Source organism: Leopardus geoffroyi, chromosome E2 (genome assembly GCF_018350155.1).
Source record: "Leopardus geoffroyi isolate Oge1 chromosome E2, O.geoffroyi_Oge1_pat1.0, whole genome shotgun sequence".
NCBI classification, from domain to species: Eukaryota; Metazoa; Chordata; class Mammalia; order Carnivora; family Felidae; genus Leopardus; species Leopardus geoffroyi.
In genome coordinates this window covers 14,195,343-14,220,163 of record NC_059335.1, presented here as the reverse complement: position 1 = coordinate 14,220,163, position 24,821 = coordinate 14,195,343, and the positions used below count along the sequence as shown (strand labels likewise).

General features: G+C 49.1%; 1 protein-coding gene across 3 annotated transcripts in view; it reads left to right on the top strand.

Moving 5' to 3' along the window:
* SPTBN4 (spectrin beta, non-erythrocytic 4) overlaps window positions 1-24,821 on the top strand; it is a 78,505-nt gene that overhangs the window by 2,190 nt on the left and 51,494 nt on the right. For 2 of the 3 annotated variants that reach the window (XM_045442309.1, XM_045442308.1), the window contains exons 2-11: window positions 801-987; window positions 14,284-14,435; window positions 15,734-15,907; window positions 19,053-19,144; window positions 20,414-20,494; window positions 21,640-21,755; window positions 23,696-23,808; window positions 23,905-24,092; window positions 24,167-24,284; window positions 24,557-24,715. In XM_045442309.1, coding sequence (XP_045298265.1) covers window positions 816-987; window positions 14,284-14,435; window positions 15,734-15,907; window positions 19,053-19,144; window positions 20,414-20,494; window positions 21,640-21,755; window positions 23,696-23,808; window positions 23,905-24,092; window positions 24,167-24,284; window positions 24,557-24,715 — 1,365 coding nt within the window. In that variant the 5' untranslated portion in view covers window positions 801-815. Of the gene's footprint in view, window positions 1-800; window positions 988-14,283; window positions 14,436-15,733; window positions 15,908-19,052; window positions 19,145-20,413; window positions 20,495-21,639; window positions 21,756-23,695; window positions 23,809-23,904; window positions 24,093-24,166; window positions 24,285-24,556; window positions 24,716-24,821 lie in introns of those variants that run through there. The other variant, XR_006702571.1, reaches the window with a different exon arrangement.

Sequence of the window (24,821 nt, the reverse complement as noted above, 5' to 3'; positions counted from 1 at the left end):
TCGGTGCTGACAGTTCACAGCCTGGAGCCTGCTTTTAGATTCTGTGTCTCCTTCTCTCTCTGCCCCTCCCCTGCTCACACTCTGTCTGTCTGCCTCTCTCTCAACAAAAATAAATAAAAATTATATTTTTTAAAGTTTATTTATATATTTTTGAGGGACAGAGAGAGAGACAGAGAATCCCAAGCAGGCTCTGCACTGACAGTTCGATGTGGGGCTCGGACTCATGAACTGTGAGATCATGACCTGAGCCAAAATCAAGAGTCGGACACTTAACTCACTGAGCCACCCAGGTGCCCCAATGTCTTTTTTTTTTTTTTTTAACGTTTATTTATTTATTTTGAGAGAGAGAGAGAGCGTGCATGCAAGCAGGGGAGGGGCAGAGAGAGGAAGAGAAAGAGAATCCCAAGCAGGCTCTGTGCTGACAGCACAGAGCCCAATGTGGGTCTCCTACAAACTGTGAGATCATGACCTGAGCCGAAGTCCAACACTTAACCGACTGAACCCCTCAAGAGCCCCTTCACTGCATTTTAGAGTTCTACTGATAAGTGTCATCCTTCTAACAATAATATAGGGACAATTTGCCCAGCCCCCGCCCTGCTCCAGGTGCTGAGCTGGGTGCTTTATCACACCCCTATGAAGTGGTCACAGTGAATATTATTGTCAGTAGTATTAGGTCCACTTTAAAGACAGGGAAACTGAGGGCGAGGGAGTGGACAGGACTCACAGACAGCGGCTGTTAGAAGTGGGACCTCTGAGCTCCGGACCTGTGTCTAGCCTAACCTGCCTCTGCTCCTCCCCAGGCCTCACCTTCCCCGATGGCACAGGTACCAGGGGAAGTGGACAACATGGAGGGCCTGCCGGCCCCTAACAATAACAATCCTGCAGCCCGCTGGGAGAGTCCGGATCGGGGCTGGGAACGGGAGCAGCCAGCAGCCGCCACGGCAGCCGCCTCCCTCTTTGAGTGCTCCAGGATCAAGGCCTTGGCAGGTACCTGGAAGAGGGCTGGGGTGGGAGGAGGGAAGGAGGAAAGGGAGGAGGTTGTCAGGGTGGTATCTGTGTACCTCAGAGCTTGAGAACCTTGATGGCCTGGAAGATGGGAAGAGAGTTACAGACCCTTTTCACTTGAATCTGTAGACCAACACTGTCCAATGGAACTTTCCACAGTGATGGGAAAATGTTCTTTATCTGTGATGTCCAATGTACTAACCACTAACCACTAGTACTTTTGGCTGTAAGCGCTTGAAATATGGCCAGAGCTTCGTGAGGGACCAAATTTTTCATTGTATTCAGTTTTAACTAATTTACATTTAAGTAGCCATATGTGGCTTGTGGATACTGTATGGGGCAGTGCTGTCTTACAACCTTGAAAATGTATAGTCTCAGAAATGTGGGATTTTTGGGGCACCTGGGTGGCTCAGTTTGGTTGAGCGTCGGACCTCAGCTCAGGTCAAGATCTCACAGTTTGTGAGTTCAAGCCCCACGTCAGGCTCTGTGCTGATAGCTCGGAGCCTGGAGTCTGCTTCGGATTCTGTGTCTCCATCTCTCTCTGCCCCCCTTCTCATGCTCTCCCTCTCTCTATAAAAATAAACATTAAAATTTTTTTTAAATAAAAAAAGAAATGTGGGATTTTATAAGCGTACTTCTTTAGAATCTCAAGATGCTGAAATATTGGATTTTTGGACCTTGGAATGTCATATTCCAAGATTCTTTGAAGTTGAGGCCTCTAGAAATAAGACTCTTAGAACACAGAACTTTATAATCATAGACCTTAGAAATTTTAATCATTGACCTCCTTGGATCTTAGACCCTTAGAAACTTAAACTCTAATACACATAGATCCTTAGGGCTTTATAATCCTAAACCTTTAGAATTTCAGAATAGAAATGTGGATCCCGAGAATTTTGAGATAGAATGACCACACTTCCAGTTTTAGAATCCGAAGTAGGGTCCAAGCTCTGAGCTGTCAGCACAGAGGCCGACGTGGGGCTTGAACTCACAAACCTTGAGATCATGACCTGAACCATATAGTGATAGAATCTTAGAACCTAAGACCTTTGGAATTGTAGACCCTTGAGCCTTAGGACTTCATATTCAGAGAGGGCTTTAGAACCTCAGAAGTTATTTAATCATCAGCACTAAAACTAGGAGCAAGGGCTCCTGGGTAGCTCAGTCGGTTGAGTGTCTCACTCTTGATCCTCTCTATCTCAGGGTTGTGAGTTCCGGGGAGGCAGGGGAGCTGCATTGGGCCCCACACTGGGCATGGCGCCTACTTCAAAACAAACAAACAAACAAACAAACAAACAAACAAACAGTGGTGCCTGGGTGGTTCAGTCCGTTGAGCATTTGACTCTCGATTTCAGCTCAGGTCATGATCTTGCCCTTCAGAGCACAGAGCCTGCTTGGGATTCTCTCTCCCTCTCTCTCTGCCCCTCCCCCGCTCATTCGCACATGACTGTGTGTGCTCTCTCTAGCTCTCTCTCTCAAAATAAACCTAAACAAATAAACAAAGAAAAAAAGCTATGAGCAAAGACCCTGAGAACCTTCAGAGACATGTAACTTCATAACCATGAGCCCTAAGTCTTTAAAACATTAGACCCTTAGTACCTTTGACCCTTGGGACCTTCTTATCTCAGAAACGCGGAATGTTGTAAACATAAACTAAGACTGTAGTAATCATGAAATCTTAAAACCCTAAGGTCGGAATCCGTTCCCTCAGAATCTCAGAATGTTAGTAACTCAACATATCCATCATGGGATCTTTGATACTAAGATTGTTGAAACTTTATAATTATAAGATGTTGAAGAGTGGTGTCAAACCTAAGGGCCTCCCAGAAGCAGGTGACATAAATGAGAGAGTAGACTGGGGGCCATGGTCAACTGGGGAACAATACCCTGGTCACCAGCTCCAGCCATGGGAACTGTGGGCCCAAATTTGCTAGCTCTGATTTTTTTTTAAATGTTATTTGTTTATTTATTTATTTATTTATTTTTAAAATTTTTAATGTTTATTTATTTTTGAGAGAGAGAGAGAGTGACAGAGCGTGAGCGGGGGAGGGGCAGAGAGAGAGGGAGACACAGAATCCAAAGCAGGTTCCAGGCTCCGACCTGTCAGCGCAGAGCCTGACGCAGGGCTTGAACCCATGAACTGTGAGATCATTCCCTGAGCCGAAGTCGGACACTCAACCGACTGAACCACCCAGGCTCCCCTAAATGTTATTTATTTTTGATTGAGAGAGAGACACACACAGTGTGAGCGGGGCAGGGGCAGAGAGAGAGGGAGACACAGAATCTGAAGCAGGCTCAAGGTTCTGAGCTGTCAGCACAGAGCCCGACGCGGGGCTTGAACTCATGGATTGTAAGATCATGACCTAAGCCGAAGTCGGACATTCAACTGACTGAGACACCCAGGTGCCCCTAGCTCTGATGTTTTTGTACAGTTTCCCAATTAAAAAAAATCTATATATGCCACAAAAGTGTGAATGAGAATCAACTAATGGATGGCCAGCTTCCTCTGATTTAGAAACTAGAATGGGGTCACCTGGGTGGCTCAGTCGGTTGAGCATCTGACTTTGGCTCAGGTCATGATCTCACAGTTCATGAGTTTGAGCCCCGAATCAGGCTCTGCACTGGCACTGACAGTGAGGAGCCTGCTTGGGATTCATTCTCTCTCTCTCTCTCTCTCCTCGCTCTCTGCCCCTCCCCCACTCATGCTTTTTCTCTCTCTCTTTCAAAATAAATAAATAAACTTATAAGAAAAAAAAGAAACTAGAGGGGCGCCTGGGTGGCTCAGTCAGTTAAGCATCCCACTTCGGTTCAGGTCATGATCTCGTAGTTTGTGAGTTCGAGCCTTGTGTCGGGCTCTGTGCTGACAGCTCGGAGCCTGGAGCCTGCTTCGGATTCTGTGTCTCCTCCTCTCTCTCTCTCTGCCTCTCCCCCGTTTGTGCTCTTTCTCTGTCTCTCAAAAATGAATACATGTAAAAAAATAAAGATAAAAATAAAAAGAAACTAGAATGGTATAAAATATACTTGTGGAAACTTAAAATCATACTTTTAGACTCTTAGAACCTTAAAAACTTGGGATCACATCAACTTAGAATTCTAGATTATTTCATCCACAAAATATTCAGTGCCTCCTCTGTGCCTGACCTATGCTGGACAATCTGAGGGACATGTTGGTAACTGAGCCAGCCCAAAGAGCTCCCAGTCCCCTGGGAGAGTAGTGATGACCCCGAGTGGTCAGGGCCAGGATGGTGAGGCACAGGCAGGGGCTGGGATGGGGAAGCCCGGGGACTATTGGAGCTCAGATGAGGTGCCTGATTCAGTCCAGAGAGGCAGAGTGCTTCTTGAAGGAGGAGATGCCTAAGCTGAGCCCGGAAGGATGAATAAGAGTGAACCCTGGGGTGGAGAGCAGAAGAATATTCCAGGCAGAGGAAACAGCATATGCAACCCTTCCAAAAGTTGGGAGTGGGTAGAATGCGGTGGTGACTAATGCAATGCTAAAGGAAGCAGCTGGAGTCAGATCCTGAGGGGCCTTCTAGGCCGCCGTGTAGGTTGTGAGGGCACTGGGGAGCTATGGTAAGATTTTAAGCAGGGGTGGGATGTGGTAACATGGGGATCAAGGACTCTTCACTGATTCACAGAACATCAGTGCCGATACCACAAACAGACAAACATCTAGTCCAGAGAAGTGTAGGGATCCCCTGTAAGAAAAAAAAAAAAACAATTCTCATACGTGCCCCATGTCTTCTTAAGTTATTACATCTATAATTTTCCTAAATGCAACAAACCCACAACTGTTTTCATCTCTCTTGTTCTATGTTTATTTATTTATTTTGAGAGGGAGAGAAAAAAAGAGAGAGCGTGAGTGGGGGAGGGGCAGAGAGAGAGAGAGAGAGAGAGAGAGAGAGGGAGAGCGAGAATCCTAAGCAGGCTCCAAGCTGTCAACATGGAGCCTGACGTGGGGCTTGAACCCACAAACTGTGAGATCATGACCTGAGCTGAAATCGAGAGTCAGACACTTAATGGACTGAACCACCCAAGTGCCCTGTTCTGGTAGTTTTTTTGTTTGTTTGTTGATTTACTTATTTTGAGAGGGAGACAGAGAACACAAGTGGGGGAGGGGGGCAGAGAGAGAGAGAATCCCAAGCAGGCTCCACGCTCAGTGTGAGTCCAATGCAAGGCTCGACCCCACGACCCTGGGATCATGACCTGAACCGAAATCAAGAGTTGGTTGCTCAACTGACTGAGCCACCCAGGCACCCCTCCCATTCTGATATATACTTAAAAAATTTTTTTAAGTTTATTTATTTATTTTGAGAGAGAGAGAGCATGCAGAAGGGGCAGAGAGAAAGGGAGAGAGAGGATCCCAAGCAGCCTATGCATTGTGAGTGTGGATCTGGACATGGGGCTTGAACTCATGAACAGTGAAATCATGACCTGGGCCAAAATCAAGAATTGGACCCTTAACCAACTGAGCCACCAGGCACCGTAGTTTTTTTGTTTTGTTTTGTTTTGTTTTGTTTTGTTTTGTTTTGTTTTGTTTTGTTTTGTTTTGTTTGGGAGAGAGAGACAGAGTGTGAGCAGGGGAGGGGCAGAGAGAGAGGAAGACACAGAATCCAAAGCAAGCTCCAGGCTCTGAGCTGTCAGCACAGAGCCTGACGCGGGGCTTGAACTCAAAAACCGTGAGATCATGACCTGAGCTGAAGTTGGATGCTTAACTGACTGAGCCACCCAAACGCTCCCCATTCTAATAGTTTTAATGCAAATTCTTATCTTTGTGGGTCAATGATTTTACAAAATGTGCATTGCTAATTAGTGGGCATGTATATCATACTTTAACTGTTTATTAAAGTATTATATGCACATAAAAATGCAGATAAATCGTGAGTCCCCAGCATTTCCACCAATGAGCAGCGTGTGGTAACCAGTCCCCAGATAAGGAAACGGAATGTAACGGCCCCAGAGAAGCCCGCCCCCCAAGGCTACCTCTCTCACTACTTCCCTAGAGTAAACACTGGCCTAACTTCTTTTTTTTTTTAATTTTTTTTTTTAACATTTATTTATTTTTGAGACAGAGAGAGACAGAGCATGAATGGGGGGAGGGCCAGAGAGAGAGGGAGACACAGAATCCGAAGCAGGCTCCAGGCTCTGAGCTGTCAGCACAGAGCCTGATGCGGGGCTCGAACTCACGGACCGTGAGATCGTGACCTGAGCGAAGTCGGACGCTCAACCGACTGAGCCACCCAGGCGCCCCAACACTGGCCTAACTTCTAACAGCGTACATTTGTTTTCCTCCTACTTGAACTTCGTAAAAATAGAGTCCTGAAGGATGTACCCCTTTGTGTCTGGCTTCCTTCAGTCAACACTGTGCTTGTGAGACTCATCCCTGTCTACACGTACTTGTAGGGTGCTCCTTCTCGTTGCTGTATCGTATTCCACAGTGTGAATACGGCGAATTTTTCCCATTCACCTGTTGGTGAGCATTTGGGTTGCTTCTGGTTTAGGGCCAGCACAAGCTAGACTATTACAAACCAGTAATTACTAGTATTTCAAACTATTACAAACTATTGCTGCTTTAAGCTTCCTCGTACCTGTTTTTGGTGGGCGTAAGCACTCATTTTTGGTGACTTACACCCACATCGAGCGAAAGAAAGTGTTGGGTCGTAGGGTAGGTGTATATCTAACTTTAGTGGAAACTGCTGATTTATAAATTTTACATTCCCACCAGCAGTGTACGAGGGATTCAGTTACTGTACATCCAGCCCCTAGTGTGGTCAATCTTTTTAATTTTAGCCATTCTGATGGGTGTGCATTCTACTGTGGTTTTAATTCACATTTTCCTGATGACTAATAACAACTAATGAGGTAGAGCACCTTTTTATCTGCTTATTCCACTTATTTATCCACTATTTGGATAGCTTCCTGTGCCATGCCCATTCAAGTCCCTTGCCCGTTTGCATATTAATTTTCCTGCCCTTTTCTGATTGTTTTGTAGGAGTTCTTGCATATTCTGGGTCCAAGTCCTTTGTCAGATGTATGTGTTGTGAATATTTTCTCCCACTGTGTGGCTTGTCTTTTTACTCTTTTAATGTTGCCTCTTGATGAACGGTATTTCTTAATTTAAATGTAGTCTAATTTGATAATTAGTACATATTTCCTACGTGGCTCACATTTGTTGTCTTGTTGAAGAAATCTTGGCCGGGAGGTGACGAGGTGGCTCAGTCGGTTAGGTGTCCGACTTCGGTTCAGGTCATGATCTCCTGGTTGGTGAGTTCAAGCCCAGCATGGGGCTCTGCACTGACCATGCAGAGCCTGCTTGGGATTCTCTCTCTCTCCCTCCCTAGTGCCTTCTGTCTCTGTCAAAATAAATTAATAGACTTAAAAAAAAAAAAAAAAAAGAGGAAATGCTCTCTAGGAAAAAAGAATCTTCGCCTACTTCAAGGTCAGGGAGATGTTTTTTCGTATTTTCTTCTAAGAGTCTTATTTATTCCTTTCACATTTAGATTTAGAAGCCAAATGATATTTCTATTACTGTGTATAGTGGGGGGTCAGGGGGTTTTTTTTGTTTGTTTTTTGCCACTTTTGGGTAGCAGGTTGACTCAGCTCCATTTATGGAAAAGACTTTCTTTTCCCTACCGATCTGCAATTTCACTTTGTCATAAATCTGACAGCCCTATACAACCCCCAACCTGCCTCTGCCCCTTGCCCCCCAAATTGCATTGCATTGAACATCCTCATACATGCTCCTTATAAACCAGTGTGGAAAAGTTTATGGGACATAAGCACTGCTGTGTTATGGGGGTGTGCTCGAATTTATTTAGACTCAGATTGCTGCCCAGAGGACTGCCCTAGTCTGTAACTCCCACCAGGAGACACGGAAGGTTAGGATGTCCCCACCTTTCCACCACTACTGGTATTTTCTGGCTTCTTAACTTTTCCCAGACCAGTAGCCAAACTGGTGACATACTAAGTCTCTCTATATCCTTTCTCCTTAACCAATAATGGACAAAAGAATAGTGGTTCCTCAGCTCCGTGAAAGTTTCAATGTATTAAAGAGATGAATAAATTGAAGTCTTATTCTTTTTTTTTTTTTTTTTAATTTTTTTTTCAACGTTTTATTTATTTTTGGGACAGAGAGAGACAGAGCATGAACGGGGGAGGGGCAGAGAGAGAGGGAGACACAGAATCGGAAACAGGCTCCAGGCTCTGAGCCATCAGCCCAGAGCCCGACGCGGGGCTCGAACTCCCGGACCGCGAGATCGTGACCTGGCTGAAGTCGGACGCCTAACCGACTGCGCCACCCAGGCGCCCCTAATTTTTTGTATATATTTATTGATTTTAAACATTTATCTTTGAGAGAGAAAGAGCACACGCGAGTGCGGGGGGCGGGGGGCAGGAAGAAGGGGCAGAGCGAGGGAGACAGAGGCGCAAGATGACCAACCCTGAGGTGAAGTCGGACGCTTAGCCAACTGAGCCACCCAGGCGCCCCTGAAGTCTTATTCTGAGGAAATGTGTTTTGCTTGCACTAGTGATTAGCACAGAGGAGAAGAATACCTAAATGGTAACTCCATATGAGCACAATGGCAGAGGTAGGACAGTTGTCATTTGGCTTGGAGTCTTGACAGCCCAGAGGTATGGGTGCCAGCTAGAGTCTCGGCAGGAAGCAGATGGCTCCCTCAAGGGGGTAAAATTGAGGGGAGCTTAACGAAGGGACTAATCACAGAGGTGTGGCCAGGGCTACAGGCACTTACAAGGTCAGTGGACACTCAGGGATGGGGGCAGGGAGCAGTGAGGGGGACAGAGGCCTCACACGCCGGGGACTGTAGAAAGAGGAACCAGGCGCTGCTGAAAGCTGGTCAGGCAGGGAGGGAATAAATTCCTCAGCCCTTCCTTTCTCCTCTTAGCCCAACCCAACTGGAAGTCTGAGGCCTTTGAGGGCCGGGGGAACCCTTTTGAGACAGTCAGCAGTGACAGTCTCCCTGGGCTCAGAGCACAGGCAGGACAGTAGAGGTGGCCTCAGGGTACAGGGAAGACACTACGAGGTAACTGAATACACTCACCAACACAGTAAACATTCAGTGTCATCTTAGGTCGGAAGTGGCACTCTGGGACATATCTGGTTTCACCCCCATTGTAGTTTTTTTCTAAATGTTTATTTATTTATTTCTTGGCAGGGGGAGAGGCAGAGAGAGAGAGAGAGAGAGAGAGAATCCTAAGCAGGCACCGAGATGTCAGTGTAGAGCCCAGCGCAGAACTTGAACTCACAAACCTCGAGATCGTGACCTGAGCCAAAATCGAGTCAGAGGCTTAACTGACTGAGCCACCCAGACTCGCCCCTCCACTGTGTTTTATACAGACATAAATCAGTTGCCAGCATTTAAAAGTAGGGAGATTTGGGGGGGCACCTGAGTGGCTCAATCGGTTAAGCATCTGACTCTTGATTTCAGCTCAGGGCATGATCTCACGGTTCATGAGTTCAAGCCCCGCACCAGGCTCTGCACTGACAGTACAGGGCTTGCTTTTGATTCTCTCTCTCCCCCTCTCTCTGCTCCTCCCCTCCTCATATTCGTTCTCTCTCAAAATAAATAAATAAACTTAAAAAAACTTTTAAAAATGAAAATAAGGAGATTTTATCTTTAAAAATGCAGGTTTGGGGCTCCTTGTGGAACATCAAATGACATGGCAACAGTGGGCTTTCATTGCTAGGAGGCTCCATGCACAGGTGCTGTGTGGCCACTGCCCCTTTTAAGAGGGCCTGGGTTTCTCCTTTTCAGAGCCTGCCAGACCTCTGCGGGCATTTCAGTTCTGGACCCCCAACCAGGCTAACAGGATTTGTTTTATTTTTATTTTTTTAATGTTTATTTTTGAGAGAGACAGAGAATGCAAGCAGGGGAAGGGCAGAGAGAGAGAGAGAGAGAGAGAGAGAATTCAAAGCAGGCTCCAAGCTCTGAGATGTCGGCACAGAGGCAGACAGGAGACTTGAACTCACAAACCGCAAGATCATGACCTGAGCCGAGGTCGGACGCTTAACCGACTGAGCCACCCAGGCGTCCCCATGCTAACAGGATTTGTAATCACAAAACCCAATATCTCACGGTATTGTGCTTTATGAGGTCACCATCCGGATGGGCCAGGATGTGTTTCTATTAATTTTCTTTTGGTACCAGCAAAATGAGATTACAAAATAAAACAATATTCTCGTGGATCCCTGTCTTCCAAGCACGAGTTCCCAAACACTCAGAGTCCCTCAGAGTCCATTGATCTAGTCCAAACCCCTCATTTTGCAAATGGGGGAAATGGAGGCCCAAAGGAGAGAAATGGCCACTCGAAGTCAAACAGCATGTTATCAATGGAGGCAGGACTGAATGCAATTGTCCCCATTCTGGCACCATGCTGGGGATGCACAGAAGTTCCACTTTGGCTTCAGCATTCGCCCAAATCTGCCATTTGGCTCGGGCACCGGCCACTAGAAGGCAAAATAACCAAATACTCAAGTCAGCGTCTATTCCATGATCCCTTCTTCGTGTGTGATTGATGGTCAGGTGCTCACACGGGTCCCCATCCTATCCACACAGCACAAAACCCACATTTATTTTTTTTTTTAATTTTTTTTTTTCAACGTTTATTTATTTTTGGGACAGAGAGAGACAGAGCATGAACGGGGGAGGGGCAGAGAGAGAGGGAGACACAGAATCGGAAACAGGCTCCAGGCTCTGAGCCATCAGCCCAGAGCCCGACGCGGGCTCGAACTCATGGACCGCGAGATCGTGACCTGGCTGAAGTCGGACGCTTAACCGACTGCGCCACCCAGGCGCCCCCAAAACCCACATTTAAACAAACAAGATCTTTCATGTGAATTTACTATTAGTTTCTGCATACTCACTTTCAAATTAGAGGTAAACTTTCAACATCTAGTTTAATGTAAAAAAAAAAAAAATACAGGTCAGTCAGTGGATATTTTCCAGCATTGCATATTTTCTTTAAAAAATTTTTTTTAATGTTTATTTTTTGAGAGGGAGAGACAGAGTGTGAGCAGGGGAAGGGCAGAGAGAGAGGGAGACACAGAATCCAAAACAGGCTCCAGGTTCTGAGCTGTCACCACAGAGCCCGACGTGGGGCTCGAACCCACAAACCGTGAGATCATGACATGAGCCGAAGTCAGAAGCTTAACTAACTGAGCCACCCAGGTGCCCCTATTTATTTATTTATTTATTTATTTATTTATTTATTTATGTTTTATTCATTTATTTTGAGAGAGAGACAAGGTATGAGTGGGGGAAGGGCTGAGATAGAGGGAGAGAGAGAGGATCCCAAGCAGGCTCCGCACTGTCAGCACAGAGCCCGACGCGGGGCTCGAACTCACAAACTGTGAGACCATGACCTGAGCTGAAGTCGGAAGCTTAACCGACTGAGCCACCCAGGCGCCCTACAGTGCATATTTTCTACTGCCAGAGTCAAATGCGATATTTAATAATATTACGAAAGGGGCGCCCGGCTGGCTAAGTGAGCCCCACATTGGGGGCAGAGTTTACTTAATTAAAAAAAAATAATATTACAAAAGGTAAATGTTATGGTAAAAGAAATTGAGAGCTGTCAAATGGTTAAAAGGGGAAATAGACTGGCTATACAAATCTTGATTACTGCATGACTAGGGAACTTAGAAGTGCGACAATGAAGTTCTTTAATAATGAAATGCTAACCATACTGTGCAGGCTGAGCTGTTGCAAGAGACAGACCCCACAATGCAGTGACTTAAAGGAGATAGAAGCTCATTTCTCCCTCCCGGATAATCCTGAGATAGGCAGCCTGGTGGGCAGGGAGGCTCTGCTCCAAGCTATCAGCGTGGGTTCCAGGTCCTTCTATCCTGTGCCCTGTGGACCTTGTGCTCAAGCTTGTGGAAGCTGGGAGAAGAGAAAGGAAGGCCAGGCAGTAGTTTCCTGTTTTGGTAACACTTTATTTTATTTTTTAATTTATTTTTTAGAGAGCCAGAGAGCGGGGGAGGTGGGGAGAGGGGCAGGGGGGAGAGAGAGAGAGAGAGAGAGAGAGAGAGAGAGAGAGAGAATCTTAAGCAGGCTGCACGCTCAGTGAGGAGCCCAACGCGGGGATCGATGCCATGACCCTAGGGTCACGACCTGGGCTGAAATCAAGAGTTGGTCGCCCAACAGACTGAGCCACCCGGGCACCGCCTGTTTTGATAACACTTTAAATTATGAAATAATTATAGATTTACACGAAGTTGCAAAGAAACTACAGATGATAAAAAAGACTAACCCAACTGAGACGGGGAAGGGATTTGCATAGATGTTTCTCCAAAGAAGATACACACGTGGGCAATGAACACATGAAAAGATGCTCAACATCATTAGTCATCAGGGAAATGCAAATCAAAAGCACAGTGAGAGACCATTTTATACCACTAGAATGGCCGTGATCAAATGGAAAATAACCAGTGGTGGTGAGGATGTGGGGACACCGGAACCCTCGTACATTGCCGGTGGGAATGTAAAATGGCACAGCCACTTGAGAAAACAGTCTGCCAGTTCCTCAAAAGGTTAAATGTAAGGACACCTGGGTGACTCAGTCGGCTGAACATCTGACTCTTGATTTCGGCTCAGGGCATGCATGATCTCACCGTCTGTGGGTTGAGGCTCACGTCGGGCTCTGCTCTGACAGCTTGGAGCCTGCTTAGGATTCTCTCTCTCCCTCTCTCTGCCCTTCTCCTGCTCAGGCTTGCTCGCTGTCTCTCTCTCTCTCTCAAAAATAAATAAACTTAAAAAAAAGTTTAAATGTAGAGTTACCATAGGACCCAACCATTTCACTCCTGCGTATATGCTCAAGATAACTGAAAACATGTGTCCACACAAGGACTTGTATGTACTTGAATGTTCATAGTCGCGTTATTCATAATAGCCACAAAGTGGAAACAACCCCAATGTCCATCCATTGATGAGTAGAGGAGTAAAATGCAGGAGAGCCACAAAATGGAATATTATTTAGCCATAAAAAAGAAATAAAGTACTGATATATGTGATGGCATGGATGTACCTTGAAAACATGATGCTAAGTGAAAGAAGCCAGACACCCAAAAGGTCATATATTGTATGATTCTGTTTATATGAGATGTCCAGCATAGGTAAGTCCGGAGAGACAGAAAAGAGATTCATAGTGTCCCAGGGCTGGGAGAAGGGGGAATGGGGAGTGACTGCTAAAGGGCGCAAGGTTTTTCCTTGGAGGGTTGAAAATGTTCTGATATCAGATGGTGGTGTGGGTTGCACAACCCTGTGACTATACTAAAAGTCACCGAAGTTACGCTTTGAAAGGGTGAATTTGATAGTAGGTGAATTATAGCTCATTCTAAGCTGTTACTAAAAAAAATAAAATAAAATAAAACGTTGTAGGAGAGAGTTAGCAATGCCTTTGTAAGTAAGTGCAGCAGTAGTTGCCCACATTGTTCTGCACCTCGCCCCCACCCTGCACCCCTCCCTCCTCCCCCTCCCCCTCCCTCCGATGGCAGTCACGTGGTCACTCTGCTCCCTAGGGATGTGGGAAATGCAGGTTGTAGCTGGCTGTTGGGCTACCGCTTGAGGGTGTCTGTGACTCAGTTCTTTTCCTCAGGGGCATTCATTCTAGCATATTCCTTCCCCTTCACCCCCCACAACCCGTCACACCAAGTCTTATTATTATTATTATTATTTTCATCTGTAACTATCCCTGGTGTGTCCCCTTCTCCCATTCCCAGCTTCTGCCCTGGTGCGGCTGGTCCGCTCTTTCGAGAGTCGCTTCCCCAGTCTCCCTGCCCTGGGCTGTCATTCTTGCGCTCTCTGACCCACCCTCTCCACAGCAGCCAAGAGGTCTTCCTGAAACACAGCTCTCATTCCCTCCCGCCCTCTCCTTAACCTTCTCTAGCTCCCTAGTGTATTATCTGTGCCCCACTAAACTGCGCTCTGGGAGGGAAGGCCTCTGTCTGTACTCAGAGCCAAGAAGAGTGCGGAGGCATAGTAGATGCCCCAGTATGTAGGGAGCGAATGAATAGGGCCGGCTGGGGTGGGAATCAGGGAAGGCTTCTTGTGGAAGCGATGTCTCAGGAAAGCTTTAAAGGACGCGTCTCCAGGCGGGCAGCGAAGGGTGGGCCGGGCGTCCCAGGTAGGAGGAGCCGCTTGTGCCAAGCCCTGATTGTTGCAGAGCTGGGCCGAAACAGGGTTTGGCCCGGAGTGAGGGCCTGCGGAGAAGCTGCAAGGGGAGAGGTGCTGGGGGCGTGGGGGCTCATCAGAGCCTGTCCTTCAGATGAGCGCGAGGCCGTGCAGAAGAAGACCTTCACCAAGTGGGTGAACTCGCATCTCGCCCGCGTCGGCTGCCACATCGGGGACCTGTATGCCGACCTCCGGGACGGCTTTGTGCTCACGCGGCTCCTGGAAGTGCTGTCCGGGGAGCAGCTGGTGAGGGGGCCTGCGGGCCTGGGGGAAGGGGGCGGCCCCGGGATTCCGGGCTGGGCTACGACAGGGCCTGGCTAACCGACGTGTGGTGTGTCCTGGAAGAGCCCGATGGGTGAGCGGCCTCTTTGCTCAGGTGGGTGGGGCTATGGCCGGAAGTGGGGCTTGGGCGTGAGCAGCGTGGGGGGCGTGGCTGGGAACCGAAGCTGGGCTCCGCCGAAGGTGAAGGCCGGGGATCCAGCGGACTCTGGGCTTGTGGTGGGGAGAAGCTCCGTGGGAAGGGGTGGGGCAATTGGAGAAGGGAGGGGCTTTATTAGAAGCGACTGGCCTGGGTAGCGCGGTAGCAAGAGGCTTGGCCGTAAAATAGGGGCAGGACCCTGTTGCAGGGTCTGTGGATGAAGGTGCAGTTGTCATCGGAAGGGGAGGCTTAGGTCGTGGAAATCTGGGTAACCAGACAGAACTCTGGAATGGGTCTGGCTTGTTTTTATATGAGTTGCTGTTGTATTTTTTTTTTTTAAGTTTATTTATTTTTGAGACACAGAGAGAGAGCATGAGCAGCGGAGAGGCAGAGAGAGAAAGGGAGAGAGGGAGCATCCCAAGCAGGCTCTGCACTGTCAGAGCAGAGCCCGATGCAGGGCTTGAACCCACGAAGAACGAGATCATGACCTGAGCGGAAACCAGGAGTCCCACGCTTAACCCACTGAGCCACCCTGGCGCCCCGTGTTGCAATTGTGTATCTGGGCTTGGATGAGGCTTCACCACAAAGGGTGGGATTCTGAGGAGCTAGAGGTTCATTAAAGGACCAGAGCCTGGAGCTCCCAAGTCCTGTGGGGCATGGCTATAGAACAGAAACATTGGAAGTAATAGTGCAGCAAACCCGCGGAGACCTAGGGGAATGGGCGTGGCTCTAGGCCGAAGCCTGAAAGGGAGGCAGTGAGGGGCGTGGCCAGGGACCAAACCTGGGGGGCCTGGAACAGAGGTCAAAGGCAGGGGACAGGAGTGTGGTTACCGGTAGGTTGCTGAGGCTTCTGGATAAAAGGTGGCCATCAGGTTGGATGTGGAACTTCAGTAGAAAGAAAGGGTGGGGACAGGAACTAGAATAATCCAGGAAGGGAACAGGCTCTTGAAAGGGTCTGGCTGGAAGGGGCAAAGACGTCCTTGGTCTTTGAGAAGACTGAAGGGGCGTGGCCTGGGTTTGGACATCCAGGGGGCGTGGCTATGGGGGGTCGACCTCGTTGGTAGGAGGCCGAGGGCACAGGGCCCTTGGCCAGGCCCTCCACCTCCCAACGCCCCTGCCACTCTAGCCAAGACCCACGCGAGGTCGCATGAGGATCCACTCGCTGGAAAACGTGGACAAGGCGCTGCAGTTCCTGAAGGAGCAGCGCGTGCACCTGGAAAACGTGGGCTCGCATGACATTGTGGACGGGAACCACCGGCTGACCCTGGGGCTAGTCTGGACCATCATCCTGCGCTTCCAGGTGATCCCCAAGTGACCCCTGCCCAGCCCACCCTCCCAAGGTGTGGCCTTAGGAGGGCTTCCGCCACCCAGTCATCTGCTTATTCATTCATTCATTCATTCATTCATTCATTCCAAAAATTTTCCTACTATGATCCAGGAACCTTATTCCAAGTGGTGGGGATGAAAATTATGATAAAAGTAATAATCATTATCACCACCACCACTGTGATCATTTATATATTTTTCACCCTGTTCCGGGCACTGTTCTAAGCACTTGGCATTTAATACACACGACAACCCCATAAGGTAGATACTATTTATTATATTTTACCAGGGAGGAAACTGAAGCCCAGAGAGGGGAAGTAATACGCTCAAGGTCACACAGCTGGATAGTAGAGCTGGAATTCAAATCCAGTCAATTTTGTTTCAGTTCAGAAACAAAATCGACACATTTTCTGCCTTTATGGAGCTTACATTGTCGTGAGGGAGACAGACAATAAACAAACCCGTAAATACATAGACAAGAGATGTATGAGAAGTGGATAACTCTAGGTAAGAGCTATGCAGAAAAGAATAGGTTATTTTTAATATATTTTTTTAACTTTATTTTTGAGAGAGTGAGTGGGGAGGGGCAGAGAGAGGGAGAAAGAGAATCCCAAGCAGGCTCTGCAATGTCAGTGAGGAACCTGATTCGGGGCTGGAGCTCACAAACCTGAGATAATGACCTGAGCCGAAATCAAGAGTCAGAACCTCAATGGATTGAGCCAGCCAGGCGCCCAAGAATAGATTATGATAAGGCAGTAAAAAGAATGCAAAATATCAGGTTGACAGTGTTGAGATTTTAGACTTGGTCAGAGAAGGACTCTCTGAGAAGCTGATGGCTGCATGACATAAGATGAAGGGAGAAAGCATTCCAGACAGGAGGCACAGCCAGGATGCAAAGGCCCTGAGGGAGGTGGGAAGGAGCTGAAATGTTGGAGGTCCAGAAAAACCAGTATGTCTAGAGAATAGGAGACAAGGGGGAGCCAGGGAGGAGATAAGGTCAGAGGAGTTGACAGGGCCTAGGTGATCTGTGATTAGCAGTTTTGATTTTATTCTGTTTGAGATGGGGAGAAATTAGAGATTTTTATCAAAAGGATAGACATCATCAGATTTATTTATTTATTTATTTTAAATGTTTATTTAGTTTTGAGAGAGAGAGAGAGCACGAACAGGGGAGGGGCAGAGAGAGAGGGAGACACAGAATCCAAAGCAGCTCTAGGCTCTGAGCTGTCAGCACAGAGCCCGGGGCTCGAACCCACAAACTATGAGATCACAACCTGAGCCAGAGTTGGTCTCTTAACTGACTGAGCCACCCAGGCACCCCAACATCATCAGATTTAGACAGATCCCTCTGTATTGGGAGTGATTGCCAAAATTGGGGGCTGGGAGCCCAGGGAAGAGACTGGAGCTGGACCAGGGTGGGGCCAGAGGGAAGTGCAGAGGGAGGCAGATAGGAAAGATGCCCTGTAATGGGAATGGGCAGGGGAAGGGGAGGGAGGGAGGTGTCCAGGCCAACATTCAAGGCTCAAGACTGGGGGGATAAAGTGGGGTCACCCAGGGACAGATTTGAAGGAGGAGCAGATTTGAGGGACAGTGTGGGATGTGATGGTGATGAGGAATCTGATATCTAAAACATCAGGGGGAGCATTTAGGAGTCCACTGGATCATGGGAATAGAGCTCAAGGAAGGGGTGGGGGCTGGAGACAGATATGGGCGTTGCCAGTACAAAATCAAGGAATGAGACTGGGGGGGGGGGGGGCGGGATCCCTGCTGGCAGCTGGAGCCGTGCACTAGGGGCTGGCACCTCTTTGGAACCTAGTTTTCTCCCTCGGAACCCAAATGCCAAACTCAGCTCTTGAGTCCAGGACCTAAGTCTCCAACACCCATCCGGGGTTCTTGAACCTGCTTTAGATTCTGGGTCACTGAGGACATCATTGAACACCTACTAAGTGTGATACCACAGAATACAAAACAAACATCCTGTGGTCCTAGAGCTTTAATAAGTTAGTGAGTGCATTAGTCTGTTAGGGCTGCTGTGACAAAATACCACACTCGGAGTGGCTTAAACAACAGAAATTTATTTTCTCAAGTTCTACGAGCTGGAAGTTCAAGATCAAGCTCCTCCTGATCAGTTCCTCCTGAGGCCTCTCTCAGCTTGCAAGTAGCCATCTTCTCTCTGTGTCCTCACATGGCTTTTTCCCTGTGTGCGCACATCCCTAGGATCTCTTCCTTTTTTTTTTTTTTTTTTTTTTTATAAGGACACCAATCGTTTTGGGGACCTACCCTATGACCTCATTTAAACTTAATTACCTCCTTAAAGGCCCGATCTCCAAATACAGTCACAGTTGGGGGTTAGAGCTTCAACTTATGAATTTTGGGGGAGACACAGTTCAGTCCGCAATGGGGAGACAGTACACCAGATGAATGAATAAAAGGTATGGTAGAAAAGGAGGATGTGAAACTTGAGTACACATACTGTGATTTAAAATCAAGTGGTTGGTGAAGGCCTCACAGAGGTGATATGTGAGAAAAGACCTGAAATTGGGGTGGAACCATGTGGGCCCCTGAGGGAAGGAACAAGCAGTGCAAAGGCCCCGAGGTGGGAAGGCGCTGGTGATTTAGTGAAGAGGATAGCAGGTCTCTGGAGCAGAGTGGGCTGCTGAAGAGGAGGTCAGAGGCATGACGAGGGGAAATTTACTTTTACCGTGAGTGAGACGGACCCACGGAAAGTCCAGAGGATGGGAAACATATGATCTGATCTGGGTGCTCACAGGGTCCCTCTCTGCCATGAGGAGAACAGACTGTGGGGTCAGGAGCAGGGAGGCCAGTCTGGAGGTGATTGTACTAGCCCAGGGGGAAATGATGGTGGCTTGGATCAGAGAAGTGGCCCAGACGCCAAAGTATGGAGGCTTCCCTGGAAAATGAGACCCTAGTCTGCAGCCTCCTCCTCCCCCAGTTGTGGATGTGCCGGTCCACTCCAGATCCCACCCTCACGCTCCTGAACCCCCACCCCCAGCCCGAAGCCGCCCCTCCCATCCCCTTTGTCCCTGGTAGCCAGTGCACCGGCAGGTCCCAGGCACAAGCCCTCTGGGTCCCAGCAGCCATGTTTTATATCCTCACAGATTCAAGTAATCAAAATTGAGACTGAGGACAACAGAGAGACGCGCTCCGCCAAGGACGCACTGCTCCTGTGGTGTCAGATGAAGACAGCTGGGTAAGTGCACCCCCCACCCTGCGCCCCCACTGGGCGGGTGGGGCCCTAGCCTGATCTTGAGGGTCCCTTCTGGGACAAGAGTGCAAGGGACCGCCCAAGTCCTCAGTGTCAGAATGTTACATTTGAAGTTAACGAACTGATAAATAAAATACGTCCACTCTTCTGACCTTGACAAATAAACCCATGTAAGAATCTGGAAGGCCCGGTTCAAATTTAGAACTTGGGCTCCTCAGAAAACAGTGCTGGTTAGTGGTGGACCGTTCCCAGCCTGCTCGGTCTCCTGTATCTCATCCTGTACCTCGAGAGGCCTTGTGGGCACCTGTGTGAACACCCCAGCCCTAGTCCTGAGTCCTGGCCACCCCCACCCTGAAAGCAGCCGAGGACGGTGTATACCGGGGCTCTGGCAGCTCCCGTGAGAAGTTCAGGCTCCTGGGTACCTTTGGTGGGGCTGAGAAGGGGGCCACTCAGGCTCTGCTGGGAAGTCTCCTGGTCCCCCAACTCTCTGCCCTGCGGGAGGGGCATGGCCTGAAACTCAGGTGCCCTCTGCCCCTGGGAGGAAGCGGAGAGCAGGTATGGATGGAGACTGGGCTTTCTCTGATGCTCAGCCTTCCGGGGCTGGCCAGCTGTCTTGCAACACTCTCTGTCTTTCCATGTGTCTGTCTTTACCTCTATGCCTGCCTTTCCTTGTTCCTGTCTCTCCCTCCCCCTTCTCTCTCCCTTCTTGTCTCCTCCCCTTCCTCCTTTCTTTCTCCATCTCTGTCTGTATCTTGCTTTCTCTCCGTCTCTCTCTTTTTCCATCTCCTTGCCTCTATCTATCTATCTTTCTATCTTTATCTATCTTTCTTTCTATCTATCTTTCTTTCTTTCTTTCTATCTTTCTATCTTTCTTTCTTTCTATCTTTCTATCTATCTATCTATCTATCTTTATCTATCTTTCTATCTATCTTTCTTTCTTTCTATCTTTATCTTTCTTTCTTTCTTTCTTTCTTTCTTTCTTTCTTTCTTTCTTTCTTATCTTTCTATCTATCTTTCTTTCTTTCTATCTTTCTATCTATCTATCTATCTATCTATCTTTCTATCTTTCTATCTATCTATCTATCTATCTATCTATCTATCTATCTATCTCTTTCCATCCATCTATCATATCATCTATCTACCCCCCCACCATCCATCTATGTCTCTCTCTCTCTCCCTTCTTCTCTCCTTCCCTCCCTCTTCCCTCCTGACTGTCTCCATTTCTGCCTCTGTCTCTCCCTTCCACGCTGCCAGTTACCCTGAGGTAAACATCCAGAATTTCACCACCAGCTGGCGGGACGGCTTGGCCTTCAACGCGCTCATTCACCGGCACAGGTACCACGTGGCCTGGGGCAGCCTGGCCCTGCCCTTCCCCCTCCCCCATGTCCCTTGGGTACACACCTGTACACATATGCATGTAGATGGCATGCAGAGATGCAAGGACCCATCCCTTCACACTTACACGAGGCACACACCTGCACAGAACCCTGTCCGGGCCCCATAGTCTGTGTACACGTGGAAACACACGTCCCTCGTGCAGCTGCGTAGACACACGCATACTCATGCACATACACAGCCTGTGCCTGATGCTTTGATGCCTCCAGGGTGGAGAGCTCACCCCCCATGGATGGTCTTCTCTGGTGTGTGCATGGTGGTCCTTCCTCAAGGCAAGCTGCAGAGCCCCCCTTCCGGCTCCCTGTGCACCCACATTTCACACCCCAGGGCCTGGCGCTGAATTGGCTGAAAGGTGGGCATCCAGACAAGTTGAACCCACATTGTGACTGTCCATATGACAGATGAGGGAAACTGAGGCCCGGAGCCTGGGAGGGACTTGCTCTGGTGTGGTCGGAGTGGAACCCAGCCTTTTCTGCTGTGGACACATGTTCGTTCACAAGCCCTGCCTGTCACATACACACCCATACACTTAGGGAGACCCGTCCCCCCCACACAGTGAGAAACCCACCAGCTGTACCCATGTCATACTAACAACGGTAACATTTACTAAGTGCTTTCTGTATACCCGGCATTGTTCTAAGAGCTTTCCAATAAGTCATTTAATAGTCAGTGAGCCTGTGAGGCAGATGCTATTATCATCCCCATTTTACAGATGAAAAAATCGAGGCGCAGAGAGACAAAATAGCTTACCCAGGGTGACAGCCAGCCAGGAAATGGCCGAGCTGGGGTTTGAGCTGCGTGGGCTGGCTGTAGACCTCACACTTCTAACTGCTACGTAATACTGTTTAGCAAAGCACCCAAGTAGATGTGTGCATTGCCAAGTCGGTCCCACTCATTCGCACGCAGTACTCACAGCCACAGATAAGTGCACAGACGTGCACCAGCATACACAGCTTTCCCCTCGGGAGGCGGTGCCCCTCCTGCCCCTGGCTTTGGGTGGGGCTCAGGCCGGGAGGTCTTTCTGCCCGCTCGCCCCCTGGCTCTGGAGCCTGCCTGCTGCCTGCCCGCTCTGTGCCCCTGCCTAGGCCCGATCTCGTGGACTTCAGCAAACTCACCAAGTCCAATGCCAACTACAACCTGCAGAGAGCCTTCCGCACGGCAGAGCAGCACCTGGGGCTGACACGTCTGCTGGACCCTGAGGGTGAGCCCCCACAACCCCAGCGGGACTTCCTCCTGGGGGACCCCCGACCCCAATGCCAGCCCAGACTCCTCTCCATCCTGCTGCAACACCGTCCCAAACCCGAGTCCTTCTAAGTCCTGGCTCCCACCCAGCCCCTCCCCTTCTTTACCTCTAATCCCCTTTGCCCCCATCTTCCAGTCCCTTCCTTTTGCATCTCTGTCTCCAGCCCCAGACTCATCTCCATTCCTGCCTCCAACTTGACCCCATCCCCTTCCCAACCCCAAGCCCAGTCAGCTCCCCCAAGCCCAACCCCCTCTCCCTCCCTAACTCCGGTCCCAGCTCTAGAGCCATCCCCACCCCCAACATTATCCCCTGACTTCAGCCTCATTCCTAATCCCAGACCATGCCAACACCGACCCACCAATCTCTAGAATAACAGCTGTTCCCTCTCTCTGAGAGTCTGCTCTGTGCCAAGCACATGGCTGGGAATTTTAGCAAAACTTCCCGCTTTTACCCTCACACTGACCTGGATGGATAGAATTTATCCATCATGTTTTAATTTTTTTTAATATGTATTTATTTTTGAGAGAGACAGAGCACGAGTGGGGGTGGGGCCGAGAGAGAGGGAGACACAGAGCCTGACGAGGGGCTCAAACCCACAAACCGCAAGATCATGACCTGAGCTGAAGTTGGACGCTTAACCGGCTGAGCCACCCAGATGCCCCCTTATCTGTCCTGTTTTAAAGTGATAGGAATTAAGTCTCAGAGATGTGAAGTCACTTGCCCAGTGTCACACTGAAAACCAGTGCGTGGGGCTTCTTGGGGGGGAGGGGAGGGGCAGAGAGAGAGAATCCTAAGCAGGCTCCATGCTGTCAGCGCAGAACCCGACGCAGGGCTTGAACCCACGAACTGTGAGATCGTGACCTGAGCTGAAACCAAGGGTCTGGCGCTTAACCAACTGAGCTACCCAGGCGCCCCTACATGGGACTTCTGGTACCTATATTCTGTGTCTGGCACATGGTAGGTGTTTAGTGGATATCTGTTCCACCAACCATGAGTTGGTGGAGTAAGAGCTAAGTGTAATATTGTGCATTCAGTGGGCACATCAAAACGATAATTGGAATTTACTGAGTTTCTCCTCTGTGCCAGACTATTCTTTCTAAAACTTACAGTGCTCCTTTTTGGCAGGCACTGTGCTAATCCTCAGTCTTGCAATGGGGGAAACTGAGGCGAAGAGAAGTTAGGTCTGTTTCCTAAGGACATGCAGTGAGTAAGTGGTTGAACAGGGATTTAAGCACACGTTTCCTCCAAAGCCCACACCCTTGATCTCTGCCCTCATAAATAAATACATGCATAAAATAAATTTATTTACTTATAAAATAAATAAATAAATACACTTCGTAAATATTGATTGAGCTCCTACTGTGTGCTGGGCATGACCAGAACAATGGGAAAAAAGACAGGCATAGCCTTTGTCATCATGGAACTCAAACTCAAGATAAGGACATGATTGCATAAATGAATATTTAATTGCAGATGATAAGTTCCAGGAGGCAATGATAAGATGCCATGAGGAAGAGTAACAGGGGTGACCGACTCTACACAGGGCGAACAGGGAGGCTTATCTGAGGAAGTGTAAGCTGAGTGGAGCCCTGAAGGATGAGTGGGAGGTAGGCATACAGAAGAGGGAACATTGTTCTACCTAGCGAAAACAGCATGTGCAAAGGCCCTGAGGTGGAAGGTAGAATGGTGTGTTCAAGAAGTAATTATGGATAATTTCTCTGGTGGTTTGTAGGTGTCAGGTACTATTTAATCTCATGAGGTAGATCCCCATTTGGCGGATACCAAAATTGAGGCGCAGAGGCTACTTGTCTTGCCCAAGGCCACACAGCTAGTAAGAGTGGGCTCTCCCTCCCTCCACCCTCACTGTCCTGCTCTCCCCTGCTCTCCTTTACTCCCAGATGTGAACATGGAGGCTCCAGATGAGAAGTCCATCATCACCTACGTGGTCTCTTTCTACCACTATTTCTCCAAGATGAAGGCTCTGGCCGTGGAGGGGAAGCGGATCGGGAAGGTTTGGGGATCCAAGGGATGGGGTGGGTGGGAGCTTGGGAACCACCTGGGGGCACATCCGGGACGAGTCTGACCCCACCTTCCTTTGCTGGGTCAGGTCCTGGACCAGGTGTTGGAGGTGGGGAAGATCATCGAGCGCTATGAGGAGCTGGCGGCCGAGCTCCTGGCCTGGATCCATCGCACCGTGGGCCTCATCAGCAATCAGAAGTTTGCCAACTCTTTGAGTGGGGTGCAACAGCAGCTTCAGGCTTTCACGGCCTATTGCACACTGGAGAAGCCAGTCAAGTGAGGCCCAGCTCAGGAGGGAGGGCGGCAAGGGGAGGTCTGGAGGTGGGGGTCCTGAGCCCGAGCCCCTTCAGGTTTCAGGAGAAGGGGAACCTGGAAGTGCTGCTCTTCAGCATCCAGAGCAAACTGCGTGCCTGTAATCGTCGCCTCTTTGTGCCTCGGGAGGGCTGTGGCATCTGGGATATCGACAAGGTGAGGTCGAGCATGTGGAGGAGCGGCAGGGTTACTCCGTGGCGTCGTATAGGTTGTGCACTGCTCAAGGGAGCCATTTACACTGTAGACATCCTGGACTGGATATTCATTCTGACAGTTTTCCAGCAGGAAAGTGTCACGAAGGAGCAATATCTTTTTACAGTTTACATAAAGGTGCTGTAAATGCTAGGAGCCACCTCAGACAGAGAAGCCAGGGCCATTGAATTGTGGGGCGTTGTTGGGGTCTGACTGGCCTCCTCCCATCTCCCCAGGCATGGGGCCAGCTGGAGAAGGCAGAGCACGAACGGGAGGCCGCCCTGCGAGCTGAGCTGATCCGGCAGGAGAAGCTGGAACTTTTGGCCCAGAGGTTTGACCACAAGGTGGCCATGAGGGAGAGCTGGCTGAATGAGAACCAGCGCCTGGTCTCCCAGGTACAGGGTGCAGGACTTGGCTCTGGGTGAAAGGTGGGGGTGGGGGCGGGGAGGCATGCTGGGCTGGTGGCCCTGGGACCAGCGAGGGAGACTCGGTCTCCTGAGT